This window comes from Macrobrachium nipponense, chromosome 25, assembly GCF_015104395.2.
Source record: "Macrobrachium nipponense isolate FS-2020 chromosome 25, ASM1510439v2, whole genome shotgun sequence".
Taxonomy (NCBI): Eukaryota; Metazoa; Arthropoda; class Malacostraca; order Decapoda; family Palaemonidae; genus Macrobrachium; species Macrobrachium nipponense.
In genome coordinates, this window is record NC_087214.1 from 32,839,718 (window position 1) to 32,866,243 (window position 26,526).

Genomic DNA, 26,526 nt, shown 5'->3' on the forward strand with positions numbered 1-26,526 from the left:
AGCATAATTATGATGGAAAATACGTTGGGATGCAGAATAGAGAAACAATGCAGTTTATTCCAATCAGCATTAAGTGTTTGATAGCTATCTTTCTTAATTTTTTTTTTTTGCATTTTTTATTTTATTATTATTAATATTTTTTTTTGCAGTTGTTTAAATCTGACAAATTTGATAGTAAATATTTTAATGTGAAGGATGATGTTTTGCCTCGGTGAGTATAAATGATGAATTGAACCTCAGTAAGGAATGACTCCATAAGTTTCTCCTTTGGTCACTAAAATAAAAAGATAATGTTTTTGAGCTCATGTCATTGTTTAAGAAATTCAAATATCTCAATAAAAACCTAAAACTACCCATATGCTTTATGTTGTATATTAAAAAACTACAGCTATTAACTTGAATTATCTATGGAAAATGTAATCTAACCACGAATTGTATCAAACATCAGTGTGCGTAGAAGAGAATTATGGAGCATGCATCCTTGGCAAACTCAGAACATATCCTAGTCACTGGGAGGCTTGAAAAGAAATTCATCATTTCAAGTCCTTGTGGTCTTTAGTTTATAATTCCTGGTGGAAACTGAGTGTGACTAGGGCCAAAAAGAATTGAAATTTTAGTACCGTACTTTGTAGGCTGCGACCACACTTAAAACCTCACTGTTATATAAATTGGGTATTAAGTTGCACTCCAGTTTAGTAGATATTCTTTGAGGTAACTTCCTGTTTACACATTTCATAAGCACTGTTAGTGTGTCGAGTTCCAAGATACACATCAGGCCTCTTATCCCTAACAGTATATTAACCACTTTCACAGGCTACCTTTTGAAGGGCCTATGCTAGACAAGCCAGCTCAATCTAAAGCAGTTAAGTAACCCCAGTTATGTTGCTTTTCTATTTGTTTTCCATCCATTTCCATTGGTCTCCCCAGCCAGCTGTCCAATGCCTTTCACTTCATTTTGTAACAGTCTTCACATCTCATTGAACTTTCATAGTCTAGGCTAAATATATATTTTAAGCACACCCCTTGACCAGGTTAAGTTTAAGGATGGCTGATTAAAAAAAAAAAAAAAAAGCATCAGTGGAAGGAGGAAGATATGCATATTCACATGGTATAAGGAAAGAAATTCTAAAGAATTTTCTGTACCTTCCACGATAAGTTGAAAGTGAATATTTCCAACCCTGTGCAGGTCCTCATTTCCAATGGTCGTAAAAATAAACTAATTGTACCAAGTTGTAAGTGTTTTTTTCAAATATTTTTTTTTCATTTTATTTTGTCAAATTATAATTATAGCTCACACAATATCATAACAGATAAGAACTAAAATCAGTAACAAAATCTGACTGACTATATATATATACTATTGTGAAATATTTACAACTCATCTTTGGAGGGGAAGTTGGGACAACATTCCCCTTTACCACCTCAAGCAAGACTAAATCTCTCCCAGCCCACTCAGACTAGTACTTTTTATCTAAAGAGTTGCCAATAGCAATTTATGGCACATGGAACATTTTTCCTGCAAAATACCTTCAAACTTTATGGCACAAAATCTTGAACATATGTATATGTATGTTACCCAGACTCCACCACAAAGCTACATTTAAACGTATACTATTGTTACCCGTCCGTCCACAAGGGGTTAAGAATAAACATCTTTGGGGTTGCCCCATCAAGAACTTAGAAAAAATAACTTGGGTGTAAATGAATAATGGAACAAATGAAGTTTCCCAGTGTTTTCATTTTACCTTTTCTTCCATTTTCAGAATAAGTATGCTGAAGGCCTAGCGGTCTTAGATGGACCCTTGTCTGAGAAGGTCATCCATCAACCACAGAATTTTTTAGCCTTGAAAAGGGCGACCTACCATGCCCGCTTAAACCAGTGGGAATTGGCCTCCTCTGTATGTAAGGATTTAATTATGAAAGAGTAAGTTTATAGCGTATCTTGCACACGAAAGTATTTGGTATTAAAAGAACCTCGATTAGTTGTAATGCCATAATCACAATCTCCTCCTCATGCATGTTTCTTAGTCAGTCAGGTTTTTCAGTTTTGCCATAATATCAGTCTGGTCCAAGTTCTCATAAACCATTGAATGAATAATGGCTTCATTTTTTCCTGTTACTAATTGAAGTCACTTTATTTTTTCTCCCTCTCAAAGGCCAGATAATTGGCAACATTATGTCGAGTACATTCGGGTTATGATGGAGCTCAAGTTAACTGGGAATTCAACCAATGACCCACTTGTTGAGGCGGCTGCCTTTTTAGCAGAGGTGAAACGACAAGAGTCAACCCACAGCAGAGGGCCTTTATTGGGACTTTTGCAGTTAGCCCTAGTGCTTCAAGAGAAAGGGATGGCAGAACGTGTAGAAGAATTATGTGGTAAGATTTAATAGTCATGTCTGTTATGGTCCTCATTTTTTAGTTTTGTACTCTGGATTAAAAAACTGTGGTATATTCTTGTAATTTGTGAAGACTTGGCATTTTATTATTATAATTATTATTCAGAAGATAAACCCTATTCACTGGGAATAAGCCTTCAGAATATGGGACTTCTGTGAAAATATTTTACTGGTTCCCTAAATTTGTTATATTAATGTAAATGTTTTCTACTCTAATTTTTTTTTTTTTCAACAGGAGACTTTGTGGAGATACTCCAGGAGTATATTCGCGACTATGGGGACAAAATGTGTTGTTACGGTGATATTGTTAACTTTTTACCACTTGTGCCAAAAGATCAAATTTCAATTTTCCTGGAATTTGTCCGAGTGCTCGTCCGGTTTAATGAAGAAGGGATTCCTGTAGATGTGAGTTGTTGGAAATTATGGGAATTTAACTGTTTTTTTGGGGGTGGTTTTGTTTTTTGTAAATAAACTTCATTGATGATGTAATTTGATGACACCCTTGGTCTTTTTTCTGTATGTACACGAAATTTCAAAATAGTCATACAGTTGTCATACGTGGCTAGTAATTACGAATGTTTGTGCTTATTGAAAGTGATGGATTCTTCTTTTCCCTGTAATTCTTTCCACTCCCTCCTTGTTCTTTCCATTTTTCACACTTTGTGTAAACTTACTGAATGTTTTTTTTATTGTTTTTTAACTGCATGATCATTATGATTGTTAATAATTGTCTGCAGTGTTTTGTCTTTTCCAACTTAGTTGTCTATCTTAAAGTTGCCTCACTCCAAATGTTATGTTGCATTTACAACATCAGCAAATCCCTCTAAGTCATCCCTGAGAGTCTAGAAACTTGTCTGGAGAACTATTATATGTACGTATAGTTGAGATACGTATGCAGGAAGTTCTTTTTAGTCTCATGGAGTCATTTTGTTCCACTCAACAGGTAGAGGCTGTGTATCGTAATTTATGCTGGTTGCAACTTACAAGAGCCTTAGGACAGCAGGAAAGCCTGAGTGTGTCGGAGCATGTCCAGTTTGCCGACACTTTAGTGAAGTTGTATAAACAGACCCTACACTTGTCTTCGCACATGGCAGATACAGACATTAGGTATGGCCCAACTAGTTTTCTGGAAGTTGACTATGGTTTCATCTGACTGCCTGGTTTTGGAAACTATAATACAGTCGACCTCTGCCTATTTGTGGTTGTAGGTTTCTGGCTTCACCTATTCACGAATTTTTCTGGGAATACATATCCACATTATTCACAGGATTTTTCATAGAGAAGTATTCACTAACTAATGCATTTTCATATTTTTGTGACTATAAATACATTTTTGTATAAGTAACTTACCAAGTAATTACATAGCTATAGTTTCCACTCGTATGGCAGCTCAAATTCAGACCCCCCATATTCGTGGGGGTGATACGTAACAGACCCCCCCCCCCCCCCCCCCCCCCCCCAACAAATAGTTAACACCTACAAATACTTAGAACCCCCTCTAAATACACATATAACTGCCGATCTTGAAAGTTCAAATACCAGATGTATACCTTAAATAACATCCTACTTCAAATGTACCTTAAATTACTATCCTGTTACTGTATTAATCTTTGAGATTATATTTTTTAAAATAATTTCAGTCATCTTAAATAGTTTTACCATTAAAAATATATGTACAGCAAGAGAGAGAGTATTGAATTGGCAATATCATATATATCTGACCATCAAGAGTGAAATTATGAATTATTTGAGAGAGAGAGAGAGAGAGAGAGAGAGAGAGAGAGATGAACTTCCTTGTGTAAATATGGTCCCAAAAAAAATTCATGTGAGTCCATGAATCTCGAGAACGCAAGTAAAGGGAGCCTGACTGTAGCTTGTGAAGGTAACAGCCTATCCCACTAACAGAATATTGGAACGACCTAGCAGACAGTCCTTATTCATTTCCTGCCATCTGTTGTGGCAACACCTGGTCTGGCCGTAGATTTATTCATTATTTTCTGGTTATTATACCGGATTCCGATAGAGGCTTCTTTAAATTAACCATCGGAATTCATATATTGTAGCCTTCAAGCTGAAATCTTTCAGGATGAGTGTGTCCCTTATCAACGAAGCAAAGTAAATGATGCCATTTGCATTTATGGTTTGTTTATTGGTGAGGCTCCTGGCAGATTATCCTAATGTCAAGACCTCAGGTTTGTTAGTTATGAAATATACAAATTGATTAAAAATTTGTCATTTTTGCCTTGAAAGTAATTCTCAGTTTTTACAACATTACATTATGAAGCAAATGGTTGTATGTTATGCATTTTCATTAAGCCATAACTTTGGCAATCTATGAACTGTTTCATGGCTGCAATCTCTTGGCAAGCCACTGATAATAGTTTTGTTTTTAAAAGTATTTCTCAAGTGTTACGACACTCCAGTATAAGCGAGCCACTGATAATAGTTTTGTTTTATAAAAGTAATACTCGAGTGTTACAAAACTCACTTGCTTTTTTTTCCCCTAAGTTTGCCAGTCGTGTATTTTGGTTAACAGATGTTAACTTTGTAATAGTGAAGTGTAGTGCAGTGGAGGAGGTGGCCACTCGTCCCTCAATACTCCTAGACAAAGGTCCCTGTCAGACTCCCATGCACCTGGGAGGTCAGTGGGTTACCCACGGCTAGTCATCCCCTGAGTCGAGCCTGTGTTCGGTCCCAGGTGTCTACAGACAAACACTGGAAAAGCATCTTAGAGACATGTAGTGATGGAGATGACTATTCAGCTTCTCAGACTCCTATACCCAGTCCCTGTCAGACTCCCATGCACCAGGGAGGAGGGATACTGAAGTTCCTTGGAGTCTGAAGGGATTTTCCCCCGGGAAGTTACTCCCCAGTCGAGCCTGTGATCTGCAGTTCTCGATGGACAGCCATTGGGAGGCGTCCTTAAGGGTGTGATTTTTTGTCCTCTAATAGCAATATGAATCCCAGTGTGAATAGTTCATTTGCGGATCTCAGTATAGAGAAGTAGTTTGATGGCACTTTTTGGACGTATTTCAGCATTGAAAAGGCAGATCTTCCAGTTGTCTAGTGCCAGTATTTGGCACCAAAGGGCTCTCCCTGTCTGAGCTCCCAGCAGAGTCAGAGGACTCCGAGCAGACAGCTTCCAAGCACCAAATTGTGTAATGGGCCAGGGGTCTTCCTGTGTCTTTGTTTCTGTAAACCTGAAATTAACATTGTACAGTCAACCTCCACTCTTCGCAGACTCACAATTTTCGGACTCACCTATTCGCAGATTATTCTACGGACCATACATACCCATTATTCATGGATAGTTTGCAGTAGTTTTCACTGAGAAATATTCACAAATTACTGTATATTTTAATATAATTTTCTTAACTAAATGCACTTTTAATGTATGACACTTACCTGGCAGGTATATATATAGCTATATTCTCTGTTCCACCTGGCAGAAATTTTCAAAAACTCGCGGCAATCTCTAGTAACCTATTAGTAGTTCAGGCAACCACCACCCCGTTACCGTGGCGCTAGCGCTAGGAACCGTTCCCAATTGGGCCAGATTTTCTCTGCCAGCCGAACCGGCAACATTGTTGGTGGTTCCCTGCTAGAATTTTCATTCTCGTTGCTGACTGATCTTGGATTTTGGTATTGTACTTGGAAACGTTAGCTTGGCATTCGCTTTGGATTGTTCTTTAAGATGTCTGACTCTGGAAGTATGTTTAGAGTGTGTGTAAAAGAGGGGTGTAAGGTAAGACTGCCGAAGCTTCGGTCGACCCTCATACCGTTTGTAAGAAATGTAGGATCTGTGTGTACTTGGGAGAATAGATGCATTGAATGTGAGAATTTATCAGAGAAGGAATGGAAGGTCTTTATGAAATACGTTGAGAGACTGGAGAAAGATCGTGTAAGGAGATCTGCTTCTCGTAGTGAGAAGTCAAATTCTTCGAGTAAAAGGAGTGATTGTATTTCCTCTCCAGCTCCTTCTAATGTAGAATTGATAGTTTCCTTCTCCCCAGGGTATAATCCTGCGCACCGCTGCTGTATCGGAGGAGACGAACGATACAAATATTGTGAAAGTGTTCGCTGCCCTTGCGTCCATGGGCGACCAGATACAGCGACTTACAGACAAAGTTAGTGCTTTCGATGTCAGTGAAAGTGTAATGTGAGGGGGGGGGCGTCTGATCGTCTCTCTCGTGCTCCTAGACCTAGACCTCTGTCAAGCTCCCAGACCCAGGGAGAAGGCATGTCGACAGTCGAAGGGAGGCGAGAGAGGTTTTGACACGGTCAGGCGTCCCTTCGAACAGTCCTGTTGCAAGTTCCCAGGCTGTTGCAGTTCGCCGCAGAAAAGGCGTAACTGGGAAGTGTGCGTCCTCGGAAGGTTCGACTTCCGAGCGAGAACGTCGGTATGCAGTGGTGTCTCGCCCACTCAAGAGGACGTTCAGGACATCATCTGCTCTCGAGAAAACAGGTGCAAGATAGTGAGGCTTGGAGTAGTCCTGAGGTGTTGTCATCCTCGGAAGACGGGGGAGCAGTACCGATCAAGAGGAAAAGGATTTTTCGTACTAGAGAGGGACGCAAATCGCACTGGCGATATACGTCCGTCTCGGCATGGTATTGCCTTGGGAGAATCGCCTCCATCTTCTTATGGATCCTCCCCTCGTATTTCTCCGTCGGGTAGAGTACAAGATCGCTCTCCTTTAGGTCGCAGTCCAGCTCGTAATCCTCATCCTTCGTCGTCTACCATTCAGGAGGATGGTACGAAGCATTTCTTACGGGAAATGCAGTCCAAGTTGGCAGTGTTGAAGTCTTGGGATGCTCCTGAACAAGCATCTTCGAGGCGTAAGGACGATTTTCCTTCCATTAAGTCTTCGAAAAGGGAAGACAAGGACGCGTTCGCCGAGGACGCAGGGCGCACTGGCGCTAGGAGGAAAATAGTGTCGGAAGAAGCAGGGACGCAAACGTCAGGACGCGGAACCAATGGTGGACGCAGGACGCAGGCGGCAGGAAGCAGGCGTGTCTACGATGGACGCAGGACGCAGGCGGCAGGACGCAGACGCATCGGTAGCCGCAGGACGCAGGCGGCAAGACATCGAGAGGCGGCAGGACGCCGATGCCTTGCTAGCCGCAGGACGCAGGCGGCAGGACACTAGTCCGTCAACGAAGCGTCAATACGACGACGACTTGCAAGATTTATGTCTTCAGCAGAAGAAGAGTTGGAAGTAATTGAAGAAAGAATACAGAAACCTTCTTCAGATTATAAGGTTCTGACTTCACGTCTTATTGCTGTTTTTGAGGGGGTGAATTTAAACCGACAGCTCCGTTATCCCCCTTATCACAGTTTCCAAGACTAGGACTCCTAAGAAGTCCTCCTTCCTGAAAATGACGATGTCAATTTCGGCAAAGAAGGCCCTTCAACGGGTGAATGACTGGATGAAGGACAAGAAAGAAGCGGGAAAATACTCTTTTGTTTTTCCTCCAGCTAAGTTAGCTTCTAAATCGGGAGTATGGTACGCTACTAGGAGAAAGTCTAGGCCTGGGAGTACCTGCCTCCTCCCAGGGGACTTCTCCAGTATAGTGGACAGCTCACGCAGACAGGCGTTACAGTCGGCCAAGGTCTGGTGGACGTCCTCGGAATTTGACCATCTATTTAAAGGGATTTTTAGGACTTTCAAAGTCTTTAATTTCTTGGATTGGTCTTTGGGAGCGCTAGCGAATTCCATAGGAGAAGAGGATTCGCAGGACTTAGAAACAGCTAAGAGGCATTATGTCCTGCATGGATAAGGCTCTTAGAGACGGAACGAATGAGCTGGCTTCGTTATTCACGGGCAGGAGTGCTTAAGAAGAGATCGCTCTTGTGTTCGTTTCGCCTCAGGAGTTTCTAACTCTCAGAAATCGGAGTTACTGTTCTCTCCCCTTTCCGAAACAGCTGTTTCCTTCAGAGGTGATTAGGGATATAGCTCTATCCCTTTCGCAGAAGCTACTCAAGATCTTCTTTCTTCTTCGGTTAAGAAGTTTCTTACCAACCAAGTTGGTGAAGAAGACGCCAAAGGAGACTAGACGTCGCAACAGCCCTTTCGAGGAAGAAACATTCGCTCGACCCCGCCTTTAGGGGTAAGAGAGTACCAGCGAAAAGAGGCCAAGCCAAGAACCCTCTAAAAGAATGAGAATTCGGTCCTCCAGACGACAGTGGGAGCCAGACTTCAAGGTTTTTGGGAAGTCTGGCAACAAATGAAGGCAGATCCCTGGGCTGTCAACGTAGCTCGGGAAGGATACAAGATTCCTTTCGTGAAAAGACCCCCTCTCGCAACATCTCCGAGAGCCTCGGGGCAAATTACAACGATTTAGAGAAGAAAGCGGCTCTGTGGGAGCAAGTAGCTTCCATGCTAGAGAAAGGAGCAATAGAACCTGTTCTGGATCACGAATCTCCGGGATTTTACAACCGTCTGTTCCTGGTTGCAAAGTCCTCGGGAGGTTGGAGGCCAGTGCTGGACGTAAGTCAACTGAATCTTTTCGTAGAAAAGACCAAGTTCACTAATGGAGGACGAACGATTCAGTTTACTGGCAGTCGGTTACGTCCAGGGACTGGATGGCGACTCTGGACTTACAAGACGCATACTTTCATATTCCGATTCATCCAGGAAGCAGGAAGTATCTAAGGTTTGTGATTCAGGACAGGGTCTTTCAGTTCAAGGCCCTATGCTTCGGCCTTTGCACACCCCTCAAGTATTCACGAGGATGATGTCCAATGTGGCGAGATGGCTACATTTAAGAGGGATCAGAGTATCTTTGTATCTGGACGACTGGTTGATAAGATCCCAGTCGAGAATTCAATGTCTGGAGGAATGTAAGTCAAACATTGGACTTAGCAAAAGACCTAGGTCTGGTAGTGAAATATGGGAAAAGTCCCATTTGGAGCCCCAACAACAGATAGTTTATTTGGGGATTCAGATATCGGCAGTGACTTTTCGGGCTTTTCCGTCCCCGAAAGGCAAGCCCAATGCAGTCAGAAGGTGCAGGATTTTCTAAAGAAAGACCGATGCTCTGCAAGAGAGTGGATGAGTCTACTGGGCACACTCTCTTTTTTCACCTCGAGGTCAGGATTCGTTTCTTTATGGAAAATAGACTGCACATGAAGACCTCTTCAGTGTTTTTTCCTGAAGGATTCATGGCCAAGCAAAAAATCGCAACCGGATTCCTTCCAGTTTCTAATTCCGACCGAAGTAAAAGGAGGAATTAAAGTGGTGGCTAACTCCAGGCAGGTTAGCAAGAGGGATGTCGCTTCAGCAGAAGAAACCCAGACCTCGTCTTGTTTTTCCGACGCGTCTGACGCGGGTTTGGGGTGGACGAACATTAGGCCTCAAGAGGTGTCGGGACTTTGGAACAAGGACGAAACAAACAAAGTGGCACATAAACAGGAAGGAACTGTTGGCAATTTTCTTGGCTTTGAAGCACTTCAGAGAGTTGATTCGAAACAAGACAGTGCAGGTCAACTCGGACAACACCACGGCTCTGGCATATATTCGGAAGCAAGGGGGAACTCATTCTTTTCCCCTTTACAATCTGGCAAAAGAAATTCTGCTTTGGGCAGAAGAGGAAAAGGTCGTGATACTCACCAGGTTTATACAAGGAGAAAAGAACGTGGGGGTGCGGACCTGTTGAGCAGGAGAGAGCAACTTCTCTCGACGGAAGTGGACGTTGCACATGGAGGTTTGCCAGAGCCTGTGGAAGTTGTGGGGCCGTCCGGTAGTGGATCTGTTTGCGACAGCCAGAACAAAGAGATTACCAACATATTGCTCTCCGATTCCAGACCAGGAAGCAGTGGCTGTAGATGCATTCCTGATGGATTGGTCAAACTTAGATCTGTACGCAATCCTCCCGTTCAAGGTGCTGGGAAAAGTGATGAAGAAGTTCAGGAGAGCAAAGGAACGAGGATGACCATTAATAGCCCCGTTTTGGCCGGCCCAAAGTTGGTTCACAGAGGTATGGAATGTGGACGGTAGATACGCCAAGGACGCTTCCTCTAAGAGTAGATTTACTCAAACAACCCCACTTCGACAGGTTTCACAAAGAATACCCTCGCTCTGGGTCTGACTGCGTTCAGACATATCGAACTCTGGTCAGAGCGAGGGGATATTCTAGAGAGGTGGCCAGTGCAGTGGCTAGAGCCAGAAGAACCTCCACAATCACGGTGTATCAGTCGAAGTGGGACAATTTCCGGAAGTGGTGTAAAAACAGGAAAGTGTCTTCATCAGTACCTCTGTGACCCAAATCGCAGATTTCCTTCTTTACTTGAGGAAGGATTTACATTGTCAGTTTCGAACAATTAAAGGTTATAAGAGTATGCTAAAACCTCAGTGTTTAGACACAAGGGATCTAGACATCTCGAATAACTTAGATCTGAGAGATCTGATTAGGTCGTTTGGGACGAAGAAACAATCAGAAGGCAGGCCACCTGCGTGGAACCTGGATGTGGTCTTGAAGTATTTAACTTCTAGCAAATTCGAACCGTTAGAGGAATCCTCTCTGAGAGATCTTGCTAAGAAGACTATCTTTTTAGTAGCATTAGCACTGCTAAAAGAGTTAGTGAGCTTCAGGCCATATCGAAGAAGGTGGGATGGAGACGGCAATGCAGTGTGTGCATTCCAAGAAGGTTTCTTGGCCAAGAATGAGGATCCAGCTATCCTGGCCAAGATCCTTTGAAGTTTTGGGTCTAGCTGAATTGGTCGGTAACGAGCAAGAAAGAGTTCTCTGCCCAGTGAGAGCGTTGAGATGTTATATACAAAGAACAAGAGTTAATCAGAGGGAGGTCTGATCGCTCTGTGGTGTTCAGTTAAAGACCCCACTAGACCCATGACGAAGAACGCTCTAGCCCTTCTTCATGAGAGAGTTTAATTAAAGAGGCTCATATGTTGTGTGAAGAGCAGAGCTTTGGTATTTTAAAGGTGAAGGCTCATGAAGTCAGGGCAGTGGCAGGACGTTCATTAAGCGTTTAAAAAAGAACTTTTATTTAGAGCCCTCAAGGAAATTATTGAATCAACATATTGGAGAACTAATTCAATATTTGCGTCTCATTATCTAGGACTTCAGACAACCTTCGATAATTGTCAGACGCTAGGTCCATACGTGTCCTCGGGTACAGTATTGGGCAAAGGAGTTACTACCCCATAACCTTCTTGTAAGCTAGTTGTTTTTATTAGGTGATGGTGTTTGTGTTTTTTTTGGTCGTCTGAGAAAAAGGGTGCGGTACTTTTCTCAGTCGTGTTAGTATTATCTGGTGATGGTGTGTGTGTAGTTCAGGTAAATGATTTGTTACTAGCTTGAATGCCGTGGCATAAGAGGGCTGTAAGGATCTGTCAACACATTGGTCACGTCCAGTTGTCAGTTCCAGTCTTAGCTTCTTCAACATACAGGACACTTCCTTGTTGAGCTACTAAGGTTTAAGCAGGCTTAGAGGCAGGACCTATGAAGTCAGCTACCTTAGCAGGTAAGGAACCTGGAGTTTTAATAATATTTTAATAATATTTTTTATACTCTAAGAATGTTGCTGTCCTTGACCCACCTCCAAATGTGTCAATCAGCTATATATATACCTGCCAGGTAAGTGTCATACATTAAAACTGAAGTTTTTATGATAAACAAAGTTTAATGTATACTTACCTGGCAGGTATATATAATTTAATTCCCACCCGCCTCCCCTCAGGGGACAGGGTTCAGAGAAAATCTGGCCCAATTGGGAACGGTTCCTAGCGCTAGCGCCACGGTAACGGGGTGGTGGTTGCCTGAACTACTAATAGGTTACTAGCGATTGCCGCGAGTTTTGAAAATTTCTGCCAGGTGGAACAGAGAATATAGCTATATATATACCTGCCAGGTAAGTATACATTAAACTTTGTTTTATCATAAAAACTTCATTTTTGTGATAAAACTATTAAAATACTCAAGTATAAGCATTTTTCATGGGTTATTTTTGTGTTTTAATTATCAAAATAGGTAGTTCTAATAATTTTTAGAAGCATGTAAAGTATTAGCGGACTTTAGCAAGGCATGCCAGGGGCGGGAGGGATGTGGTACCCATCCCCCTTAAATATGAGGAGTCTACTGTATTCAGTTATGCAGGTGAAGCTTATAGGCTATTTGAACTAAAACAAATTGTAAGTCAGGTGAGAGAGCATTTGGACATTCTGCACCAAGACTACAAATTACCACTTGAAGTGAGGATCATTATAAGAGGAAAATGGAAGCACCTTATTTTGAAAATATACAAGGCCTCGACAGAGAAGGAATAATCCCTGTGGAGGGATGTACAGTACTTGCTTGGGCAGTACATATACTAAAATTGGAAGATCAGCTTGGCCCTTACACTAGTATGAAACCAAACAAGTGAACAGTGCATCCACCTGTCTGTGGCGCCAGTGTTTAGGCTTCTGGCGCCTGTTCCTTTTTGACCGGGCTCCTGTCTACCTTGTGGACCAGTTCGATTGAACAAGGACCAAGATGACCCCAGACAAGGACATCTGTGTCCAAGTTGTTGAACTTTTGAGAAAAATTACTTCTTTTGTTTCTTCTCTAGTCACATAAGAATTTTTTTTCATGATTGGAATTAGGCATTAGTTAAAAGGAGCAAGATAAGTGTCTTTTGTCTTTCCTCCGTCTAGTGTCTAGACAGTTCTAGGCCTTCTGGTCGAGATATTTGGAAACCCTATTTCTCTCTCTCTGACAGAAGATGAAGGCCAAGAGGGAGACGATCCAGACGGCTTTTTCACCCATTTGCCAAGACAATTGGATACGAGCTTGAATATGTAAGGGGTTCTCTTTCAGATCCATCCTAATTCCAGAGAGTTTTTGTAGTTCTGTCTTTAGGGAAAGAGCTCTCTGATTGGGAGTCTGTGTTTTGGCCTCTGTAACACTACAGGCCCTCTTCCGATTCCTAGCTCTCCTGCATTGTCTTACCCATTTGTCTAGGCATAACTTCAGTTTAGACATGTTGACTGACTACTTCTGCTGAGCCTAGTTCTAGTTTTTGTTGTAACACCTCAAATGTAGGCCAAGGAGCCCACTTGAGGAACGGGGAAGATGTCTGGGACTCGGTCCCAAGAAAGTGGAATCTTCATTTATACTTTGGAGAGCGAAAAGCCTTTCTCTTCTGGCTCTAGTAGTGCTTAACCTGCCTCACATCTGGATTTTGGTAGTCTGTTTAGATAAGGTCTCAGTTCTAAGATCTGTGCTTAAACAGGAAGCTAGATTCAGCATTCCTTGAAGACCAAACAGCAGAGTTTTCCTCAATTGACAGACCAAATCTTTTAGTCACTCAATTTTTTCAGACAAGTTTTGTAGAGCGTACGGTGCCATCAGGAGCATGTCCTTCCCATCAGGATTTGATTATTGTATGAAGCAGATCAACCTTTGACCTGTGGGCCTCTTCAAGGAACCTTTGCCTTACTCCAGTCATGGCATAGGCAACTTGCGCCCTTCTACATGATCGAGGAGGTGCTAAACAGTCTCAGGCTTAATTTTGAGTTACTCTCTTAGTCCGTTCTGACACATGTAATAGCTCCAGAACGTGCTACAGTTGTTGCTGGACTTTCCATGATCTGTTCTCCAAGCTGTATCGTCTTAGTTAACCTAGCTTCAGAGATACTATGAAGGGTGGTCTGATCTTATCTAGACAGGTGCCCGACTGTCCGGAGAATTGTCTTTCAAAAAATCGTCAATGCATATTGCACTGCAGAGGCTTTTACAAGATTCAGAAGTCACCCTCTTCCACCTTCTACCAGACTTAGTGACTGTTTTCGAAAAGCTGGTTTCTATCTCGTCTGCGTGTGAGTGCGAAAGAGGTTTTTGTCTTTAGAATTATTGGGCAATAACCTTTGTTTTAGCCAAGAATGAGGATCCATCCAAGACCTGGATCCTTTCTTTCTCCCTTGGAGATTAACAGACACACTTGGCTTAAAGAAACTCCATCCAGCTCCGAATTCCTAACTGGTCTGGTGTCCAGCTCGCCCAACACCAGTTACAGCCTGGCGCCAGTGATGCTTTGATAGCCATCATAGTACTCCATCACCACAAAGCTCCCACTCAAGTAGAGGTGACCCTTGGCTTCACCATCATGCCATGACAGGTTAAGTTGAGTGACAGCCAGTTACAGTTTTATACTGCAGGCTCTTGTAACTCACAAGGAATGACAAGCACTGTACTCAATGCTTGCGACTTTTGTTTCAAATTCATTTCATGACTTAATTTTTGTTCATACACGAAACAAACCTTCGGTCTTAACATTAGGATTTACTAGCGCCAAGCTGGAAACCGGTAGAATTAAAATTACACTTGTGAGATCCAGGGACTAATGGCATCTATACCAGGTCATGGGGCATGTATACCCAGAATGCCCACGGCTACCTGTGACCCATCAGTTATTTTCCTACCGCCTTTAAGATAAGACGTGTTACTGTCTATCTCATTTAAAGCCGGTTTTTCAGTTTGCCGTTCTTTCATCCATTTCATTTTTTATTTTTCATTCCTTTTCTTCTCCAAGTGTGATCAGTGTGTGGTAAGAGTGTATACGTGGTATGATGGAGAATTTTGCCTCAACATCGGGATCGTCTACCGCTTCGAAGAGGAGACAAAGGAAATGCCCAGGAGTCAGTGGCTTTCCATGTTCTAGGTTCCTAACTTCGGTGTCGACGGATCCTCATCCAACGTGTAGTAGGTGCAGGGAAAACGTATGTACGGTTACTAATCCGTGTTCTGTTTGTCGCGGTTGGTCGGTGGAAACAGTGGAAGAAGTTCTATGGGAAAAGCCAATACAAAGAAAGGGGGTGACGCCATCTTTGGATGACCAAACCTTACCGGCTTCTTTTGTATCGGTAATAAACCAGGCTGCTCCATATGTTTTCTCCACCTGCTTTTGAATTGTCTCATACCCTTCGGTTTCTCCTAGCGGTTCTGTATCGGAAACGTCAGGAGGGGCCTTGGGTAATTTTATGAATAATTTGCACTCTCCTTTGTTCCCAGCAAGTAGAGGGGGAGATCCGCCATCTTGTTCCAGGCTCCTGCTACTCAAGCGCATAGGTTAGATGGTACGTGTCAGCGCTAGGCCTATCAGGCGTACCAACCTTGGATGTCTGCTTGCGCATTATATGACGTCACGGTCCCAGCAGGGTCCGGCAGCGCTGAATGTTCCTCATCCCCCGGGCTTGCAATTTATGGGAATTAATGCCGCGGCTTCACCATCCCACTCAGTATTTACAGCGATGCAGAACGTGGGAGGTAGTTTGGCAGCAAACGTGCGGTTGCCAGCAGAAACCTCTCAGTCTCTCCCTACGAGAGGGATGACGTCACAAACATACGTCACACTCTGAGATGGCAGGCGTGATGACGTCACAGACCGATTCTCGGCCTTTTTGCTTCCCCGCTGCACACCCAGACGCTAATACGCTTCTCTGACCCGTCAATGCAAACTGTAATGCAGAAATTACAGGATATAGAGGAGAGAATGAATAAGAGAGACAAAAAGAAAAAGTGTGATTCGCCTTCTTCGTCTTCTTCCTCTAGTTCGGCGTCATCGCTAAGTCCGATAACGTCACGGCGAGCGCCAGTCAAGCGTTGGAGGATTGATTCGGGAGTTCCTAGCGGATCCTCGGGCCAAGAGGAGAAGAATCAATTCTTCCTCTTCTTCGGACCAAGACGGTCATTTCCAAGTCAGCAAGAAGGTCGGAAAATCAGTGGCTATTAAGCACAAGGTTGGCAGAACGAATGAGGCCGTTCGCAAGAGTCCGAACAAGCGAGAGAGGTGACGGCCGGCGAGCTAGCGGCCGAGGCGGAGTTGCCAGTTCGGATCGCAAAACTGCGATACCTCTGGTAAAATCGACGTTGGCAGCGAAAGGTGCAGCAGAGGATGGAATGCAGGTCCCAGTTTCGCCCGTAAGGCCGTTCAAAATACGTACGAAGGACGATAAGGCTCCTATTAAAAGTACGAAAAATAGAGAGTTGGCAACCTCGGCGGATACGTTCGTGGAAGGCAGTGTCCGTCTGGATAGAAGGCCGAGGCCGGGCTCGCCGACGCTCGAAAACGATGCCAATGCTAATAGAGACGAACTTACCTCTGTCTTAAGGGAAGCCGTCATCTGGAGATCTAGACGAGATTCTCGCTCTAGATCCGTGAGCAGAGAAAGAGTGAGACTTCTCGTTCCCCTGCTGACTATCTGGGATCGAGCCAACAGCGGCCAGCAAAGATCAAAGAGACCGCGGCCGTAGGGGCAGGCGGCCGTGGAATTCCGGGCCGTCTGTCAGAAGATAGAGGCAAGACAACATCCCTCGTGACGGAGAGTGGTACACTAGAGCCGGAGGAAGGAGAAAACCAAGAGTTTCTGGCCTCGACCTTTGATCAACAGCAGTGGCGAAAATTGCATCCTCGGAAGCAACAAGGAAAGTAGTGGATGAACCATTGTTCATTAGATTACTACAGTCAGGGTCCAAGGCGATTGCGTACCTGACAAACGTAAGTGCCAATGTTTGGGCAAATATCCTGCTAATGAGGAGAGATGCAGCATTGGCTAGACTAAGCCGCAATGTGGATTTGGATTCCCTGTTAGCAATGAGGAACGGGGATATCTTGGAATCGCAACTACTGTTGCCAGAGGTCATACTGGAATAGGCGATAGATAGAAGAAGGATGGACACTAACGATAGGTTGGTGCAACAGGCAGTTAGGAAACGGCTAACAGTCAAACTACTCCTTTGGAGGGAAGACAACAGCAGATGTCTCGAAAGAAGACTGAGACATAGCATCCCTAATAGAGTCACAAGACCCTCTTCCCCAAAGAGGATAACTCATCGGCCCTTTCACAATAGAAACAACAGAGGAAGGGGCAATAGGGGAAGAGGGAGAGGCTCAAGAAGATAGGATGGGCGCCTCCCATCACTCGGCCACACCAGTGGGGGGTGCCTTGGCAATCACTGGAAGGTGTGGCAGGAACTAGGGGGAGAGCAGTGGGTGGTGGATGTTCTCAGGATCGGGTATTTGATTCCGTTCGAGGTAACCCCGCCCCTGACAGATCAACCATTACCCCACGTCACTTATGCCCACAAATCTCAGAAGGCCACTATTTGCAGGACGAAGTGAAGAAGATGATGGAAAAAGAGCTGTGCAACAAGTATGCAGTCCGACAAAAGGCTTCTACAGCAGGATTTTTCCTGGTACCCAAAGCCAACGGGGAGTGGAGGACAGTAATAGACCTGTCAAACGCTGAATCTGTTTATAAGGGAAACCAGTTTCAAGATGGAAACTCCGAAAAACGGTTCTACAAGCAGTCAGAATCGGAGACTTTATGCTGACAGTCGATCTAAAGGACGCATACTTTCAGATACCAGTCCATCAGTCTTCAAGGAAATTTCTCCGCTTCAGTCTTGCAGGGAAAGCTTTCGAATTCAAGGTCCTGTGCTTCGGATTGACAACGTCTCCTCAAGTTTTTACAAGAGTGTTCACCGCCTCGTGTCGGCGTGGGCGCATGCTCAGGGGATCAGGCTAATAATATATCTGGACGATTGGCTGGTGATAGCAAAGTCCAGGGAGAAATTACTAGGGACAGGGCGGCCCTCCTGCAGCTTTGTCACAAAAGCTAGGTATTGTGGTGAATCAGCAGAAGTCGCAGCTGGATCCAAGTCAACGTTTGGAATATCTGGGAATGGTGATAGACACAACACAAGCCAAAGTATTCCCGACAGACCAAAGAGTAGAGAAATGCAAACAAGTGGTGAATGCCTTTCTGGGAAAGCAGACACAGCCAGCAAGACAGTGGCAGGTGGTGCTGGGAATCCTAACCTCCCTGGAGAAGCTGTACCACAAGGAAGGCTACACCTTCGGTCCCTACAATGGAGGATGAAGGAGTTTTGGTCACCAACAGTAGATCACCCGTACGAGCAAATTCCATTGTCGGCAGAACCAGAAACCCCCCATACAGAATACCAGGTGAAAGGATAAGACTTGCATGTGGTGGGTGGACGACGACAATCTGACAGTGGGTGTCCCCCTTCAACAATCCTCCCCAGACCTCTTGCTGTTCTCGGATGCGTCACTAGAAGGCTGGGGAGCCCACATGGAGGAGTTGATGGTGTCAGCAAAATGGAGTTGCAAGGACAGAGAACTCCATATAAACGTGCTGGAGTTGAAAGCACCTTTCCTGGCTCTACAAGAATTCAGGGAGAGAGTAAAGGGACACTCAGTGGTATTGATGTCAGACAACACCACAGTAGTAGCTTATATAAACAAGCAAGGAGGCCTAGTTTCTCGGCAGTTACATGTGATACAGTTCAACTTCACCAGTGGGCTATAGAGAACCTGGTAGACATCAAGGCCAGGTATATTCCGGGAAAAAGAAACATAGTGGCCGACAAGTTGAGCCGCAGGGATCAGATTCTGGGAACGGAGTGGTCCCTACACCAACAGGTAGTGGACAGGATGCTCATGTTGTGGGAAGGACCGATCATAGACCTATTCGCAACCAGGTACAACAAAAAGTTGGAAGTGTATTGTTCAGTAGTCCGGACGCAGAGGCAGTAGCAGAAGATGCGCTACAACACCCCTGGGACAATCTGGATGTGTACGCATTTTCCTCCATTTTGTCTAATCCGTCAGGTTCTGAACAGGGTAATGCGGTCTCAGAACCTCAAGATGACCCTGGTAGCCCCGTTATGGCCGAAAGCAGAGTGGTTTCCAGACCTACTGGAACTCCTAGTAGATGTTGCCAAGAGAGTTACCTCCATGGAGCAACCTTCTGTGTCAGCCTCACGTGGAGAGGTACCACCAGTCGTGAAGTCCTATCGCTTCACGGGTGGAGACTGTCAAGTATCTCCTCGAGAGAGGGCGAGGGTTTTCGCAGAAAGCAGCAACTCAGATGGCATGGTAATATCAGAAAATCATCTGCGACAGTATACAAGGAAAGTGGTCAGCATACTGTGATTGGTGTCGTAGAGGGAACGTGTCTCCACTCGGTACCACTATTCAGCAGTTAGCAGACTTTCTGATATATCTCAGAACAGAAAAACATATGTCTGTATCTGCAGTGAAGGGGTACAGGGCTGCTCTAGCCTCAGTCTTACGAATGAAAGGAGTGGACATATCGTCTTCATGGGAGTTGGCCATGCTGATGAGGAGCTTTGAACAGTCATGCCCACCAAAGGAGCTAAAGCCCCATATTGGATCTGACCAAGGTACTGAGTAGTCTGACAAAACCCCCCTACGAACCACTAAGGCAGTCACGGATAGGAGCCTGACCCTGAAGACAGTCTTCTTATTGGCCCTGGCTTCAACCAAAAAGGGTGGGGGAGCTACATGGCCTCATCATATCTCATAAAGCACTCGAGAGGTTGGAGATCAATGGTGTGTGAGTTTGTCCCAGAATTCGTGCAAAGACCCAAAATCCAACTATAGTAGACGGCAGATTCGACTCCTTACCATACCTTCCTTGGCAGACTTTGTAGACAACGACAAAGCTGAAATGCTCCTGTGTCCCGTCAGGGCACTAAGGGAGTACTTAAAGAGAACAAGGCACCTCAGGCCGGGTGCCAGAGGTTGTTCGTAAGTACAGGACGGAACAAGAAGGAAGTATCCAAGAATACAATATCATTTTGGCTAAGGGAGACGATCAGAGATGCTTATACTGCAGAAGACAGAGGGTCAGATAGCAGGTGGGAGCTAGAGCTCATGACATCAGGGGTGTGAGTTGCTTCCCTGGCATTTAAGAAGAACATGTCTGTGGATAAATTCTGAAAGCTGGCGTGTGGAAGCGCCAAACAACTTTCACCTCATTTTATTTGAAAGATGTTGCCCATAGATCCTTGGACACCTTTTCCTTGGGTCCAGTGGTGGCGGCCCAACAACAAGTGATATAGTTCATCCAGTGCCCCTGGCGTGTCAGTTTGCGTCTAGTCTAAGATGAAGGTATGAAAGTAGAATGAATGGGATGACTGGTCTTTTTCTTTACTACTTTCTTTCTACTCCTTTAACTACGGGCAATATGAAGGAGAGTACCGTCATGTGCTGGAACGGACTAGATGCAGGTGAGATGGTCAGCCATACTGTGAAGCTATCTTAGCTGATGTATAACTTTTCAGTAGCAACACACCCCTCTGGATAATAAGGAAAAGAGGTGAAGGTGGATCCAGTCGCAAGGGACGAGTAAACAGTAGAATGGTATCTACACCCAGTGGGAGGAAACCAATAGATCCGCTTATATCTTTGGTCCTAGGTTCATTGTCCATTCTCTTAGAATTTCCCTATATATTCGGAAATGGATAAGGTGGCAAACTCCCAGTCAGTTGTAGAGACTTACCTCCCTCCAATAGTAAGTCTATCCTAATGTTAAGACCGAAGGTTTGTTTCGTGTATGAACAAATACCAAATTTGTAACTAATTTGTATTTTTCATAACTAACAAACCTGAGGTCTTAACAGTTAAAGGCCCACCTCGAACCACCCCTCTAGCAGTCAAAACTGGGTTAGAAATATAACTGATGGGTCACAGGTAGCCGTGGGCATTCTGGGTATACATGCCCCGTGACCTGGTATAGATGCCATTAGTCCCTGGATCTCACAAGTGTAATTTTAATTCTACCGGTTTCCAGCTTGGCGCTAGTAAATCCTAATGTTAAGACCTCAGGTTTGTTAGTTATGAAAAATACAAATTAGTTACAAATTTGGTATTTTGGAGTAGAATGCTAAGTCCATGTATCCCTGCTCCTGTCAATGTGGGATTCAGCTATGTAATTACTTGATCAGTTACTTATATAAAAAAGACATTTTTTATAATAAAATAAGGTTTTATATATGTATATACTTTTTATATTAAATACAGTCGCCTCTCAATTAACGCAAGGGTTACGTTCCTGGAGAGCTCACGTTAATTAAAAACCCGTTATTTAAACATATTTTTCCCATATGAAATAACAGTAATAATGGGGGTTACGTTCTTGGACTTTGGGAACTCTGTACTTATTTGCTAAGTACAACCGAATTGGATAACAGCAACATCTATCTGCTTGTATTTCAACCATCGTACTATAGTAAACAATAACCATAGTTATGTTATAAATGACGCTGTGTAGTATACAACTGACATATTATGATGTAAGCTTGTATTACAATGAAAGCAATTGAAAATAGCGAACGGAATCATGCTCCCAAAGCAATCTGTTAGCGAAAAAAATCATTTAGTTCACAATGAGACTTATTCAAGTCATATTTCGATAAAAAATTTGTCGTATAACGAAAAATGACCTTATCTAATATAAATAAAGTATCTAGATATTCGATTATGCTAACTAGAAGCAAGGAAATTCGCACAAAATTGAGGTAAATACTGCGAAATAAACTCGTATTCGCCATCAGCTGATTTCCAAACCAAAACATTGATGGCTGTGTTATTATTTTATAAATACAATAATGTGAGAATAGTACATACAATATTATTGCATACAGTGAAATAATGTATAACTTTTTAAAAGTTACGTGGAAATGATGCATATTCATTACATTTGTAATTATATGTAGCCATTAGCAGCCAGACATTGCTCAATTATGCCTATGTTGGAACGAAGCTGATTCATGTTTCGTGTCCACTTATTTATTTATTTATTTTTTATTTATTTATTAATTTTTTTTTTACTGAATTGTCACAGTCAGAATGTATTGAACCTCCAGAATTGGCTTAATTAATTACTGTACCGTATACATGTTGTATAGAGTATGCTGTAGGCTAGGCTACTGTATTCTTATGTATACGATATACCATAGTATATGCTAGGCCAGGAGAATACCTGTACTATGTAGATCAGACAAAAAAGAAAAACAGAGCAAAATCTTTTGCACTATTAATAAATAAAGTGTTTTGCTTTATTAATAAATACATTACACAAAGTCTTTCGCTTTATTGATAAATAAATAAATACATACAGTGAACTGTGGTATGTCTTTGTTTATGTCGACGGCCGTCGTCTGCAGAACTGATGTGCGGGTGATTTGAAAATGCTTCGGTGTTGATTACACATGTTAATTGAGAGGTGATTTACTTACTAAGTAATTACAGAATTGAAGCCCACCCTCCTCCCCTCTGATGAACATAAGGCATAAAATGAATGAGGATTTCCGCTGGGTCATTCCAATATTCCGTATGTGAGACGGGCTGTTACCTACACAAACTATATGAAGCGCTATCCGCGAAATTTTGAATTTGAGCTGCTGTATAAGTAGAAACTATAGCTATGTAATTAGTACTTGGTAAGTATATACTATATGAAACCTTTTTCTATTATAAAAATTTAATTTTTCATTATAAAATTGGCAGGTATAAGCAAATTTAGGGGGTATTTGGTGTTTGAACTATCAAAATAGGCAGTTACAACCATTTTTATTAAAGTTGTCAAGTACATACAGGCGGTCCATGGTTATTGGTTGGGGTTCCATTCTGACAGGGTGATGATAACTGAAAATTGGTGATTTTCAGTGCTTGTTGTGCTAAAAATTGCCACTTTTCAGTTATCAGCCCCTCAGTTGAGTATGTATCAGCACCAGTACACTTCCCGATTATTGGCACTGATAAGCAGAAATCGACAAGCTGGCTCTGAAAATCGCTTATTTTCATTACTAGACAAGTTCTGTAGAACTAGATCGCCGATAACCGGGGACTGCCTGTATTCGTGGATTTTACTAGCTGTTCTTGGGTGGGTTGTGGCCCCATATCCCCCACTAATCCCGGGAGGTCGATTGTATTTACTAGAATAATGCCTCAAATATTACTATTGTTGATATTAGGTATGCATAATTTTGAAAGTATACAGAGTACTACTTCCTTTCTGTGTCTAATTCCTTTGTTTGTTCACCCAGGCCGGGGGATGCATATTTAATTTTAGCAGCTCACAGTTACCTGACAGCCATACTCAAATGTGGTGTCACCACGAATGATGTTGACCCACGCCACTTAATACTCAAGGTTGCAACTATTTTAGAACAAGGCATTGAAATCTCCAAAGCTAACTTCCAGTTGAAGCTGTTACTCATAAAGATATACAACATGATTGGTAAGTTGTTGATCACTTCTGTAATGTAATTATTATTATTATTTAGGCAATGAACCCGATTTGTATGGATCAAGTCCACCCTAGGGGCCAGTGACTAAATTCAAGCTTCCGAAGAATATGAAGGTGTTCATTTGAGAGAGGTAACAGAAGGTAATAGGAAGTACAGAAAGAAGAGATCAGTTATTAACCCGAGTGCTGCTACAAGCCTCTTGAGCGGCTGTATGGGGAACTGCTACAAGCCTCTTGAGCGGCTGTATGGGGAACTGCTACAAGCCTCTTGAGCGGCTGTATGGGGAACTGCTACAAGCCTCTGAGCGGACTGTATGGGGAACTGCTATAAGCCTCTTGAGCGGCTTGTATGGGGAACTGCTATAAGCCTCTTGAGCGGCTGATGGGGAACTGCTATAAGCCTCTTTGAGCGGCTGTATGGGGAATTGCTATAAGCCTCTTGAGCGGCTGTATGGGGAACTGCTACAAGCCTCTTGAGCGGCTGTTATGGGGAACTGCTACAAGCCTCTTGAGCGCTGTATGGGGAACTGCTAACAAGCCTCTTGAGCGGCTGTATGGGGAACTGCTACAAGCCTCTTGAGCGGCTGTATGGGGAACTGCTACAAGCCTCTTGAGCGGCTGTATGGGGAACTGCTATAAGCCTCTTGAGCGGCTGTATGGGGAACTGCTATAAGCCTCTTGAGCGGCTGTATGGGGAACTGCTATAAGCCTCTGAGCGGCTGTATGGGGAATTTGCTATAAGCCTCTTGAGCGGGCTGTATGGGGAACTGCTACAAGCCTCTTGAGCGGCTGTTATGGGGAACTGCTACAAGCCTCTTGAGCGGCTGTATGGGGAACTGCTACAAGCCTCTTGAGCGGCTGTATGGGGAACTGCTACAAGCCTCTTGAGCGGCTGTATGGGGAACTGCTATAAGCCTCTTGAGCGGCTGTATGGGGAACTGCTATAAGCCTCTTGAGCGGCTGTATGGGGAACTGCTACAAGCCTCTTGAGCGGCTTGTATGGGGAACTGCTACAAGCCTCTGAGCGGCTGTATGGGGAACAACCTGCTACAAGCCTCTTGAGCGGCTGTATGGGGAACTGCTACAAGCCTCTTGAGCGGCTGTATGGGGAACTGCTATAAGCCTCTTCAGAGCGCCATTTCAATCTCTTCACACAAATTCTCTAGTAAAAGTTTTAATGTTTAAAACTTTATTTTACTCATATATATTTATGTATAATAAATTCCCATATCTATTTATGTATAATAAATTCCCCATAGAACAAATTTAACTTTTACGCAAGGGAAAATCCTGAAATGTTGTTTTTATACATTCAACTTCCCTGCCAGATATATACTTAGCTATAGACTCCGTCGTCTCCGACAGAATTTCAAATTTCGCGGCACACGCCTACAGGTAGGTCAGGTGATCTACCGCCCTGCCCCTGGGTGGCAGGACTAGGAACCATCCCCGTTTTCTAATCAGAATTCTTTTCTGTCGCCGGACCATCAACATTGTTGTTGGTTCCTCTCGATTGGTTTTCTTTTTTCACCGGCAATTGATCTTCTTGACCCGACTTTTGGTGACGTATCTGGATTGTTGGATTGGCATACGCTTTTGTGGACTGTTTTGTGGACTTGATTTTGGATTTTCTTTAATATGTCTGACTCTGGTATGGTTGTGAGACGTTGTGTGAATGTAGGCTGTAAGGTGAGGTTGCCGAAAGCTTCGGTAGACCCTCACACGGTATGCAAGAGGTGCAGGGAGTATGAATGTTCTTTTACTAATACTTGTAAAGAATGGTTCCCTTTTATCGAAAGGGGTTTCTCCCGAGCCAGAGGACTGCCTTACTGTTCGCCCCGCTATCAGATCATCTGTTTCCTTTCTCAGTTAGTCAAGGATATCTCGCTCACTAACTGAGAAGGCGACACAAGACCTACTGACTCAAACGTCCAAGAAAGGACGACCGGGTAGCGACGACGGTTAAGAAGGAACCTCGTCCTACTCAGCAGCCCTTTCGTGGAGGTGCAACGGCTCGTCCACCTGCCAGAAAGAAGAGCTCTGAAAGAGAGGAAGGTCTTCATTTAGACCATTCAAGAGATCTAAGTGACTTGTTGCTCCTCCAAGCACCAGTGGGCGCCAGACTCCTGAACTTTGCAGGAGTATGGGAACTAAGGGGAGCCGACCCTTGGTCAGTGTCGGTCCTGAAGAAGGGATATGTAATCCCCTTCGACGACAAACCGCCCCTAACATCTACGCCTCGGGAACTGTCAGCGAGGTACAGAGACCCGTTAATGCGAAAGACTCTCCTTCAGATGGTGGAGCAAATGTGGGAAAAAGAGGCCATCGAACTGGTACAAGATCCACAACTCCCCGGGATTTTACAATCGCCTTTTTCTAGTACCAAAGGCATCGGGGGGGTGGAGGCCAGTTCTGGACGTAAGCGCTCTGAATCGCTTCGTACAGAAAAAGAAGTTTCGTATGGAAACGTCCGCCTCTGTCATGTCGGCGCTTCGCCCAGGAGATTGGATGGTCTCTCTGGACCTGCAAGACGCCTATTTCACGTTCCCATTCACCATCAGTCAAAGAAATATCTTCGCTTTGTGATAGGAGACAAGATCTTTCAATTCAGGGCTCTGTGCTTCGGTCTGTCTACAGCCCCACAAGTATTCACCAACCTGATGGCGAATGTAGCAAGATGGCTTTCACCTAGAAGGGATAAACATCTCCCTCTACTTGGACGACTGGCTGATCAGGGCCAAGTCGAAGAGTCAGTGCTTGGAGGACTTGGAAGTAACAAGGAACATGATAGATTCGCTAGGGTTGCTCGTCAACCTCGAGAAGTCACAACTGATCCCCAGCCAGAACTTGGTCTATCTGGGGATTCAGATGGATTCTCGGGGTTTTCGGGTATATCCTTCGCAAGAAAGAATTACTCGAGGTTTGTCGAGAATCTCAAGCTTCTTAGAGAGAAAGGACAGCTCAGCGAGGGATTACCTGAGCCTATTAGGGACCCTGTCCTCATTGGAAAAGTTCTTCTCGCTAGGGGAGACTTCACCTTCGCCCTCTTCAG

General features: G+C 43.8%; 1 protein-coding gene across 2 annotated transcripts in view; it reads left to right on the forward strand.

The window, feature by feature from the left end:
* The window catches only part of LOC135199318 (N-alpha-acetyltransferase 25, NatB auxiliary subunit-like), a 71,019-nt gene that overhangs the window by 28,722 nt on the left and 15,771 nt on the right, over positions 1-26,526 (forward strand). For both annotated transcript variants that reach the window (XM_064227230.1, XM_064227231.1), the window contains 5 exons: positions 1,764-1,924; positions 2,157-2,377; positions 2,633-2,802; positions 3,341-3,504; positions 23,272-23,465. In XM_064227230.1, the coding sequence (XP_064083300.1) occupies positions 1,764-1,924; positions 2,157-2,377; positions 2,633-2,802; positions 3,341-3,504; positions 23,272-23,465 (910 nt within the window). The remainder of the gene's footprint in view (positions 1-1,763; positions 1,925-2,156; positions 2,378-2,632; positions 2,803-3,340; positions 3,505-23,271; positions 23,466-26,526) is intronic.